The 11,963-nt window shown below is 46.7% G+C and overlaps 1 protein-coding gene across 1 annotated transcript in view; it reads left to right on the top strand.

The window, feature by feature from the left end:
- Positions 1-5,427, top strand: part of LOC128936447 (ras and Rab interactor 3-like) — a 153,231-nt gene extending 147,804 nt beyond the window's left edge. Inside the window, exons 25-26 of the mRNA XM_054275382.1 lie at positions 2,501-2,664; positions 4,563-5,427. Coding sequence (XP_054131357.1) covers positions 2,501-2,664; positions 4,563-4,871 — 473 coding nt within the window. The 3' untranslated portion in view covers positions 4,872-5,427. The remainder of the gene's footprint in view (positions 1-2,500; positions 2,665-4,562) is intronic.
- Positions 5,428-11,963: the final 6,536 nt, after the last annotated feature.

An 11,963-nucleotide genomic window follows, 5' to 3' on the forward strand; every position in this document is an offset into this window, starting at 1 on the left:
ACATTTCAAAGGGGCACACTACCAGGCTGGTTACTGAAGTCATCTGGGTTGGGGAGCTCAGGATGTCAAAAGCAAAGCTGGCTGGAAGTTCTCTTAGCTCAAAGACTGTGAAATGAGCACTCCAGTCAAAAGAAAAAATTTTGTGAGGGAGTTCCAAATCAAACTGACTGAATAATCACATCAGAAAGGACAGTAGGAGTAACTGCAAATATGAGGAATGAGGGTCAAAAAAGAATATCTCAGTGAAGACTGCTCTGAGACTGCAAAGTGTAGAACTGGCAAAAGTTAACTTGAGTTAGGCCTTTCAAAGTTGAATAGCAAAAAGTGTTCAAGTACAGAAATTAAAGGGAAAGAAGTAAAGCAGAAGTGAAAAAACCGGTGAAATTGCATAAATCAATATACAAAATCAATCTTGCCTCCAAATTAAGCATACACTTTTGAATTAATTTAATAGCAGTGGTGATGCATGAATGCTGGACCAAAGGCAAGGACAGATTGTAGGGAGCAACTGGATGGAAATTAAGAAATTGACAGTGGGCAAAAACTTAATTCTTAAAAAAGTTGTGATGAATTCCTTTTGGCGGGGGGGGGGACTCGTGGCTCTTCCTCGCAGAGTTCTGAGGGAAGGGATACACCCTGTTCCCATCACAGCTACCTCTGACTCAGCCAGAAGAGGAGAAATATTGAATGACAGACAGGATGGTAACTGTATTTAAGAGGAGAAAAGTGGCACTTTTAGACTTCTTAGCCTATTCTCAGCACCTCTTTGAGGGAGACATTAAAGAAAAATGAGTGGTTTGGGCAAAAACCTTCAAAACCATAGGACACTCCTTGTCGATCCATTAGAGCACAGGAAGTCAAATGGCAGCGTCTTGGTCTCTCCTCTCCTACAGAAAACTCTCATGGTGCTCTAAAAACGCTGCTTTTGAATCAAGCGCTGTCTTTGCCTCCCTGGAGCAGCCAGGGCTGACACTGCTCGGCAGCGCCGGGGAGCCCGCGAGCTGTGAGGGACGGGCTGGGCTGGGCTGGGCTGTGTGCGAGGGCCATCTACAGGCCCTGCGGTGCTGCCACGTTTCTCTTCTCAGAGGAATGCAAGGCACAATTCTTCCCAAGGATTTCTGAGATTCACATTCTCTGAACCTCAGAGAAAGGGAAAACACAATTGTTATCACTTGCTGAGCCTGTGTTATGCCAAAGTAGAATGCAATATGGAGATTGTTTACCCAAAGTGATGGTGTTTTGTTCCCTTGGCCTGTCAGGGCTAGGTGTATGTGTGTATCGGGACTGTGGGTGGACAGTCAGGAGATTCAGTGCAGTGTGAGCAGGGTGTGTGCAGACTGAGTGCTTGGCAGATTCAGTTTAGATGAAATGTGTATCGTATAGTATAATAAAGTGATTAATTAGCCGTCTGGTGATGGAGTCAGATGCATCATTCTCTCTCCCTCACCAATGTCGGAGTCACCTTTGATTTACAGTACTGCTCTTGGGGTAAAACTCCGCCGAAGCAGCCGTCAGCTGTCCCCGTCTGCAGGCACCGGGTGCCGGGCCCGGAGCAGGGCATGGCCCTGTCCTGCAGCTCCGCGGGCTGACGCTGCCCCAGCCCGGGCCCGAGCCTCCCGTTCCCAGCTGAGGGAGCCAGCCCTTCATGAGCCCTGCTTCGGGGCTGCCCTGCCAGCAGAGCAGCGTGTCTGTCCTTGCCAGGGCTCACCTGCAGCTGAGCCGGCTGTTATCGGGGCCCAGCTGCCGCCCTGCGGCTGCAGTCGGTCATTGATTTCCTGCTGCAAGCAGCGCCACAGCAGCCGTGCACGGGGTTCTGAGCAAAAGGGGCTTTTGCCACTTTGCCCTGTTTCTCTGCGTCACCAAGATTTATCCCGCGGCCCTGAACAGTCCAGGGATTACAGGTGAATGCCTGAGGTGCCTGCGTAGTCAGTAGAGAATAAAGGGAACAGAGAATGACTTGTTCCTGCAGGTGTGAGACATCCCTCAACAGGAGCCCTGAAATCCAAACATGCGAGAGTAGTGCAGCTGGAGCTGGGGGCTGGATCCAGGCTTTGTGCCTGTCCTGCAGTAATTTACTATTATTTCTATTTCCCTGCATCGTGGGGACTGCTCAGGAGCCCAAGTTACAGACCTGTTGCATGGGCCCTATCACACACAACAAAAAGATGGCTGTGGCCCAAAGAATAATCATCTGTGGCTAGGGCTTGTTTGTGAAAGCAGTTTTTATAGCTCTTTCCTTTCAGCCCAGGACATCTACAGCTGTAGTAGTCTGGGGGGCAGCACTGATGTGGAGCAGGAGGGGCTGGAGGATGCTGGTCACAGGGTGTCCTTCACTTGGGTGACACCAGTGACCCCTGCACTCCCTGCAGCAAGGCTCAGACAGCTGCCCTGAGTGGGCAGGGTGGGAGCGGGACCGAATGGCCCATGAAGGTGTGGTGTTCATGCAAGACTTTCACCTTTTGCAGGCTCCTATTATTTAACCACCACCTACCCTTTGCAGGCTCCTATTATTTAACCACCACCTACGGGGTCCTGGAGCACATCAAGAACTATGACAAAATCACTGTGACACGGCAGCTGAGCATGGAGGTTCAGGACTCCATCCACCGCTGGGAGCGACGGAGAACGCTGAACAAGGCCCGGGCTTCCCGCTCCTCAGTGCAGGTAGCCAGCATTATATCCTAGGGGAAAAGCCTGCTTGCTTTCTCCATACTTAGAAATCTTTAATATGGTAATCATTTTTAAATGAAATTAATTGAAATCACTATTAAAAAAGGAGAGCACATCTGGGACAAGGTCCCCAGATCTTAAAACACATCACATTTGAAATACATACTACCTATAAAATAAATTTTGAAATCTTGAAGTACCTTTATAATATTGTAGTTTTAAATATAACTGCAAAGTGATTTTTCTGTTCATTTTCAAAGGAGGTGTGCTAGGAGCCTTTGCATGCAGGAGCTGTGGTGGGGACTCAGAAGCCTCTCTTAATCATCGCCCTTAATGCCTGGGGAAATCATGGGCTAAACTGAGATGTGAGCAGGCTATGCAGGGCTGCTTCTAGATGGCATAAAGCTGTAGGGGGGTCTGAGACATCCCAAGAACCAGTCAGTCAAGCATCTTCCAGAGCCTGTCTGGCAGCAAGAAAGACCCATCAAGGTCGGGTCAGTTTTGAAGCCCATGCTGTGCATGGCCTGGCAAAGATCTCCTGTGCACCCGTGGGAGAAGGTCCCAGGACAGATGAGTGCTTTGGGCCTCCAGCCATGATGAGACTGGTCCAGGCAGGCAGGATACCCGGCCAGCCCCATGTGCTGTGATCAAATTATCACCCACAGGGAGGCAGCAAAGGCCACGTCTCGTGTTCTGTAGTGCTTTCACTGTGCAGAACTGAAAATTGTGCATGCCGAGGGGAAAGCCAGGGAAAAGTCTCCTATGGGGAAGGGTAGTCCATGTGAAAGCGTGGAGTTGAAGAGGTTTCCCATATTGCAGTCCAACCAGTCCCTGATGATCTCAGAAACCAGGAACGGTGTATGAGATACAGCAAATATCTATCCAGCCCTGAGTGCTGCTCTGGCAGCAGTAGCTCATAGAAGTACCTAGCATGGAGCATAATAGCTGAGCAAGCAAATGACACATTTCCCCAGAAGATTCCTGCCACCTCCAGCAGCTGAAGGGCCATTTTCCACCCCTTTGGATGAGGGGTAGTATCAGACATGAAAGCCCATTCTGGCAAAGCTAAACCACTTGCTGATATGTTCAGCAGGGCTCTGTCCATCCTTCTGCCTGCCTCAATCCACTGCAGTGATACTCCTTAAATGCAGTTTGGAAGCCTATAGTCCATGCATTTGAAAACTCCCCTTCTGCCAGGGATCCTCACTATTTTCTGAACAGAATGGGATTTGTTTTGGAATTCACATATGCAAATTAAACACACAGGTTCCACTGTGACCAAAAGCTCTCTAGAGTCTGTTCCTTGTGTGTTTGGCAAGATGAAAGCTGTCACAACAGTTGTTACTGCCTGAAACAGGATACAAGTAAATCAGCCTTCTCAGCATAACTTCTGCTATTTCCTTACTGATGGAAGGAAGTTCAGAGGGCACACTTTCAAGATGCTGTTTGGGTGATTGTGAAGTTGCAAGGCCACCACACTGCTAGCCCTATCCCATTTCTGGGAAACAGAGGGTTTTCAGGCCAGATCTCTGACATTTCTGGTCTGTTTCTCTTGTCTGTCACTTCTTTGCAAACCCTTTCTTCAGGAGCTGTAAAAAGATGGGCGAATGAACCATTGCAGATAGTTCTCTTAGGATATTCAGTAAAATCAGAAAAAAGTGCTTTAACTTCAGTGTCTTTATGGTGCTAATTATTTGGTAAAGTGCTTATTAAAGTATTTGCTGATTCAGAGCCTGACAGAGGGAAGAAAGGAGAGAATAACTAGGACATTGGAGAATGACTGGAGGATATTTGGGAGCTCTAGGCAGCTAGAGCTTTGTGACTGAATTCTTCCTCCTTCAGTCCTAGGTTACTTTGTTAACTGCAAGGTCTCTCCTCCTGTTTCTCTTCAGGATTTCATCTGTATCTCCTTTCTGGAAATCAGTGGTCAGTCGAGGACCCTTGCTTCCCGTCACGATACCACAGCTGAGCAGCTGAGCCAGCAGTGTGCCGAGAAGTTTGAAGTGTCCCATCCCAAGGACTATGGACTCTTTGTTTATGTTGATGACCAGTGGCTGCAGCTGGACAAAGATGCCCTTCCACACCACATCAAAGCCTCCCTTCTGAAGAGTGAAACCAAGAAAGATTTCCATTTTATTTATAAACCAATTGACCATAAAACCCCACCAGTTCAAATTGTCAAAGAGTCAGACTTTTCCTAAGGGCCATGCTGCTTTTTTTCTATCTTTGCTGTCATCCTGGAAGAGCTGGATAATTTACCTTGTGAGATCCTCTGGTATCTGCAAACCTTGGGAGTTCTCTGGAGTGTGGTCTTCAACATAGGGCAGATGGGCTAATGCTAGATGGTGTCTGAACACACGGCATTTCTCGGTAGAGGTCATTTGCAGAAGTAAAAGGAACATTCAGGAGAACACTCATCCTCTGGAAAACTTGAAGTGTCAAGCCTCAGAACCTCTCAGCTGCAACCAGCCAACACTGCAGAATGTAAATGAACAGTAGAGAAAATCCAGAGATCTTGCAAAAAAGTGGACATTTACTTTATAATAAACGATGGCAGGTGTGAATCACATCTGTGCACAAGGCCTTTGAAAGGCCTGCACACACCTCAATCTGTTTGGAGGTAAGATTGTGTTTGTGCTTTATGGTATCTGTTCACCCAGTTTGAATAAACTGGGTCTTGTCTGATGTATTCAGTGGCATAGGGCTGCCACCTGTAGCAGAGCTCCATCTCTGTCCTGCTGTCAACAACGTCTTTGCCTTTGAAATCCACATAATTACAAACAGTGCAAGATGACCCTGTACTTTCACTAAGAATATATTTTTTGCCTTCTATCTGTCACTCAAACCAGGTAGCATAGGCATTTTCATCAATGCATTTTTCCTAAAGATTCAAAGTCTTCACCATCAGTTTTACATGTACAGCAGTTTTATTCACGTTGGTTGTTTCTTAGTGTCTGGTTAATTGTATATTTATTTTAATGTCTGATATGGTGCAATTATTTTAAAATAAGCCTTTGTAAAGAACTTAATAATTTGCCCAATGTATCAAACAAGATTAAAATTTGAAAGTCAAAAGGTGTTAGAATTAAATACCAATCCCTTTTTACATGGCTGTCATTTTCACAAGTGTTATCCTAGCTGTAATTCCCACCAGGTTATTACTTTAATAAATTCAGGCTGTTGCAGACAGAACTTTCTAATTCTCCTTTCTATGTGTGCTTTAAGTCATTCAGTCATTGCAGACTTAAATTTCTCTGAACAAACAAATTCCTACAGAATGTATTGAATCAATGCAAAAATTCATTTCATTGAATTTGAAAACAATTTTTCAGGATTGAATAATGGAAACAGGAGCCTTAGTTGCAAGACAGGTCTGTCTGTGTCTTCTGGATGCCTTCACACAGGCAAGATTCCCACTGCAAACACAAAATACTGGGTGCAGGAAGCCAGTATGCATGCAGGAAGCCAGTAACCTCCAGTGCAGCTCCCCCAGCTTGGAATCAGCAAAGCTGATTAGCAAAGCTCTGATTGCAAAAAGGTGCAACTCAGACTTGCTATTGTTTCCTCCCAATAACATTCAAAAGAGATTTAGGGCACCTTGGGCCAAGTTGCCCAAGGTCTCTGCCTTATCCCTGAAGCTCCAAGGATAAAATGGTGTTACTTAAAGCTGATCCCTCTCTCAGTCTCCGGGGCTTGAAATAAATGTCCATGCCTACGTGCCCCAGCTGTAGCCAAATCTGCATAGATAGCAAACCAGTTCTGTACATCTGCCAGCATGGCTGTGTGCACATCTTTTGGGAAGGGACAATTCCCAAGAATGAGGAACAGTGAATAACAGCAATCTTGGTTTTGAGGATATCATGTGCAGAGCTTGCCGTGCGTGACAGCACAGCTGACTCCGCAGTCATGGTTATTTCTGCTGTGTGCAGCTGTTGGCACCTCTGCCTTGCCTCTGGACAGCATGTCTGCAGGATGCCAGAGCTGAAGCCCTCCCTCATGCTGCCATCACCCTCCTGCAGGGCTGTGTGCTCCTGCTGGGAGCCTGGGCTGCTCTCAGGGTAGCACTCGGGATGCTGGGGCTAAACCTGAGACACAAGTTTCTAGTGCTGATCTGGGAACTGATGCTGCTGTCAGGGCTCTGAGGACACTCACACAGGTGTGGCTGTCTCCAGTGCCTCCCCAGTGCTTCCCCGCCCTGCACATGGTCCAGGACCCCACTTCAGCCCCCCAGGTCTGTCAGCCTCTGCCCCAGTGATGCTGCAGTAGGAGTGGTCTCCAGCTCCCCTGCCCTCACCCTGCCCCCCAGCCTGTCCCCATTGCCAGGAATGTGCTGGATGTCCAGGGGAGGATTGGGGCCCCCCCTGATGCTCCCCTGATCCTTGGCCTGATCAGGTTATCATTATATTATAACATTCACAGTCAATGAGTCAATTACCCAAAAGTAATCTGATGGGTAAGAGGTTAAAATAGAAACCTGGAAGGAAATAAGCTAGGACTGATGTGCTGGATATTTCTGCAGAGCAACTGGACTTTACACACGCCCGGGTCAAGTAACTGATTGACAAAGTGAAGCACTCCAGCACCTCAGTGTCCTGGGACATCTGAGTCACCAGCTGGACCTTGGGGCCAGGGAGAAGTATGGGATAGAGCTGGTCAGTGGAGCCTGTGCAAAGAGTGTGAAATCACAGTAATCTGAATGGGCTCAGACCTAAATTTACTAATGTCTAGACCAAAAATCAGACCTGCAGATTCCAGGTTTTGAAATGCAAGGAGTGCCTTGAACCTTTGAATTTATGTGGGCTTTTCTCAAATTGCACGTGCAACATTTTCCTCTGGCATAACAACTGCAAAGCTCTGATTTGATTTGCAAGAGCTGCCGTGGCTCTCCCAAACCCAGAAATTATTGATGTTAATGCAAATTACTGTGCCTGGCTGTGAGCTGCCTGGAAGGAAATCCCTGAGCTAGGGCTCAGTGCAGAGCACAGCATGCCCAGAGGCTATGGGCAACTAGCTCGTGTGGACCCATCATGTAAACCACCAGCAACATTTCATTAAACATACATCTCTGAAGTACAGGGGTAACGTGGCCACAGCTGTCCCTTGTCAGGAAACATAAGCTGGAATTTTGATATATGAGATGGAATTTTGGATGAAATTTCAATTCCTTTCGTGAAGGGAAATGTAATCTTGCAATTTCAATGGGAACCAATTGGGCAGTCTTTGGCCCATGTCCCTGCACTTGGTGGCATGCCATGCCTTTTGATGGCTTTCACTTTGGCAATGAGCTTTTTTTTCTTTTTTTTCAGTATCCATGCCATGTCTCTTACATCTTCCCCTCAAAGTTCTGTCTTCCTCCTTGATTTTTTCTCTTATTTTGCAACATCTGTGAGCTTGGTTTTGGCATGTTTTGGTCCTTTGCACTGCACCTCATTTCCTCCCATAGCATTTTCTGGTGGTCACTAAATGTCCCAATTTTTTTTTTTTTTTTTTGGGGGGGGGGGGTTCAGTTGCATTTCATCTGATCATATCTCCTTTCCAGAGTTTTTGTAAGTCTTTCTTAGTGACTTCAGTGGAAAGAAGTTTTGAGGAAATTGTGCATTATGTTGTGGTAGGAATTCTCGAGCACATCCTCTGAGTTGGACGAAGAGCTGTCGTAAAAAGTCTTTGGAATAAGGTAAAATGTGTGGGAGAATCGTGAAGCTGGACTGTTGCCCTGGAAAGCAGGCTCTTGGGGCAGACAGGTGTGGTGCTGAAGGTTTGCCTGTTGTTGGCCAAAAGCAGGGTGGGATGTGTGATGGCATATGATGACCCCTATGATGGTATTTGGATGCCAGAGATGGATGCTGCCTCTCCAAGCTCACAGCTCAGTGGTGGCACTCAGGCTCTGCCTGCACCAGGGTCACACAGAAACAGCCTGGAACAAACATGCTGTTGTTTTGGTGCCCCTGGCAAAGCACTGATTCTCCAGCATGGGGATTGCTGGAGCAGCTCTGCATGTCCCTTCCTCTGGACCTTGGTGCCCAGGATCCTACCCTGCTTTGGGCAGGTGTCTGACATTTCAAACAGTGTTGGGAAAAGATGTGTGGGAATGAAATGGGCATTTTTAAAGGCTCCATGGGATGTTGTTCATTGGCTTTTCCATGGGGTTTCCTCATGCTGCAGCCTAGGCAAAGAGGAAGCAGCCCAGCCTGCTGATCTGTGGCCTCCCCTGGTTAGTCAAGACGGTCAGGCGGTCACTCATGTGCCAGCCCTCATGTGAGCTCTCAGCAGACAGGAGTGTTCCAGGAGGTGTTGACCAAGTAGGGTTGTGCAACCCAGCCAAGGCCTCTTCAAACACTCATTTGCAGAGAAACGTTGTGCAATGATCACTCATTGACTCACAAGGAATGGATCTCGGTGTGAGAGAGAGGAACAGGGAGACCTGCTGAACCCAGCAACTTCTGCACAGAAACAGCCAGCTGGGGTGGCCACTGCGTGCACAGAGCTGATTTAGCACCTGTTGGCACCCAGTGACACAGTTTGTCAATAATTCACTGAAATAATGACACTGGCAGGTCAAGTTTATCCTAAAATAAAAGCCATTGAGATCAAAGGCAGTTTCCATGCTGATTCAAGAGCTTTTGGCCTCTTCATGCTCCAGTCACCAACTGTACTTTGAAACCTGGTATGAAACTGGCTTTTTACTGAGGGCTTGTGGAGTGATTGAGGCTGGCAGGGTGCCCTGGAGGTCACCAGTCCTATCCCTGTTCAAATGGGGCTGTCTCCCAAGGCTGTTCAGAGCCTCATCCTTTCAGTGCTGCAGTCTCCAGGGTGATGCAGCCTTCCTGGGGCCCTAGTCCTCCATTTTAACACCTTGCACTGTGAAAAATGTTTTCCTCCTATCCAGCTGCTGTGCAGGCTCTGCCTGTCCCACCAGCATCCTTCCTTGGATGGGTGCTGTGAGTGTGGGATACTGGCCAGCTCTGCCTGTGGTGCAAGGCTTACAGAATTGTAGGACTTTTGTTGTCTTCCCTGTCTTTTGGGGTATCGTGACCCTAGGAAGCAAACAGCTTCTGACTCAGAATTTCCTGAGCTCTTGGCACAAAATGCTGCTTTAAGTCAGCACTTCAGCTTAAGTTTCCTTTTCCTCTGCTGCCCCTCCACCCCTGTTCCCACAGACAGAGGCTGAGCACAACAATGAGAGGCCTTCAGCCTCCTGCCCTGAGATAGCCACAGCTGCTCAGCACTTACCTTAAGCTGTCCTGATGAGACAAGATGCAACTTGGTTTGAAGACAGCTATAACAATACAGCTTACTGGAATGTCTAAAGAAATGCATTATCTCCAGCTCAGGTGAACTGCTTTCTGCTTTATTGCTGGTAAAAGGAGGGTGGTTACTGCTGCTCTGAACAAAGCTGTGTCCATCTAAGTTTGCATTGTACAGAAGTAGCCAGCACACAGTGTACTGTGGAGGCTGATCATGGACCTGCCCTGCACAGCAGAAACACAGCAGATTTGGCACATGGTCAGAAAAGGGCCTTGGACTCCATTCTCAGCAACAAGGAGGAGGAGGAGGAGAGGAAACCTTGGTTGCAGTGCATGACACTCTTCCCTGGGGCTATGGATATACACGACTCTTCTGCTGTTTTTGTAAATAACACAGCCTCAACTTTGCCCTGTTTTGCCTGCTAGTGAAAATTTGCTAGAAGCCTGACTGTTTTCCATATTTTGCATTCCAGCATCCCAACATTCTAGGAATGATAGGCTGAGCAACTGCGTGCCTGCAGGAAGAGTGAGGGCGTCTCTACTTGCCCAACTCACCACAGGATACTCTGGCGTAAGACTTGCACAATCCTAAAATTATTTTCTCATTAGATTCTATCACCATCACAAAATAAACAGCCTCCCATGCAGGTACTAAGTCTGCGTGATGTCATTTGGAGGCCTTAAAACAAATGTATTGATCAGTGCAGTAAAGGTTATCGGTTTTTTTTCCTGTGGGGCTGTTCCCTGATTGACTAAAAACGAAATGGGGCTCTGGATACAAACTGAAAATTCAGAGCATGTATGAAAACCTGCTCCATCTCAGACAGTGGGTGCAGTGACATCTTCAGTGTCTTTCAGTTTGCCACACACCTGAGGGAAAGGGTATGCCATTAAGGATGGTGAAGCTATGGAAATCACTTGCATAAGAGGAAAAGAGAACAAAATCCCACTCTCACATTTTGGCTTTGCATCCTCAGAGACACAAGGATCTGCAGGAGGGTCAGGGCACATGATGATAACAAGTGATGTGTGAAAATAAAAACATTCTAGCAGCTGATTTCTCATCTGATAATTACTTTTTGAGGTCTATGTACTATGGCTGGAGACTCTTGGTCATAAAGTGACACCATCTATGAGGAACATGGAGGCCTCTTTTTTAACCTCTGCATTCTAGATATGAAAATCCAGAAAAACAAAAGCTTCTTTCTGAATCCTTCAGCAGAAAGATGGGCATATATAAAGGGTGCAAAAAATGTTAAACCTATGAATTGGTGACGCTAAGTGCTTGAGAAGCAGCCTGGATTTCTAGGGCAGAGAACAACTCTAAAAGCAGAGATGAATGTATATATTCAAACAGGGCTTTGAAAGAGTAATTTCTTTCCAAGTGTTTGGGAGATCTTGGTATGCTTTCTTTCATGACAGCAGCGAGAATGACTAAGAGCTGTCTGTGGGGCGAGCCCTTCCTCCTGCCATCAGGGAAACAACTGCAACACATTCAGGCAGTCATGAATTTCATACTCTTATTTTTAGATTTCTGCTAAAAACCCCAGCTTTACAGCTGAGAAGAAACAAGAAGCAACTCAAAAGCAGCACATATCTGAATTTTCAACAACTCCCAAGGTGCAAACTTTCATCTATTTAATTCAGTGAAGACTATATTCCACAGGGTTTTACCTTTGCCATTCATCCTGACACTAGCTCTGCTCTGGGATCAATCTCTCTCTCTCTGCAGTCTTCATGAGGCTATTCATGTTCCTCTTGGCTTTACCAGCTCTTCTTTATATAAAACTAGCAGTTACACCTCTACAACCCCTTTCCTCTGGATGGAGCTACCCAGAACTCTCTCTTCAGTTTTTGTCAGACTTCATTCTTCTCACATGGAGATGAGGAAATTTTGCCTATTTTAACCCAATGAAAATAACTCTGAAATATTTCTGTATCCTGTCTCCACGTGTAAAAAGCTGTGGACAACCTGAAACATTTGTGGATCGTCTCACAACCTCGGATTTTGCCATACTTGTCCTTTACTGAGTCACCTCTAAGGAATGG

The sequence above is a fragment of the Melozone crissalis genome, unplaced genomic scaffold (assembly GCF_028551555.1).
Source record: "Melozone crissalis strain CALT ecotype California unplaced genomic scaffold, PUWL_Pcris_2 ptg000018l_1, whole genome shotgun sequence".
In the NCBI taxonomy this organism is placed as follows: Eukaryota; Metazoa; Chordata; class Aves; order Passeriformes; family Passerellidae; genus Melozone; species Melozone crissalis.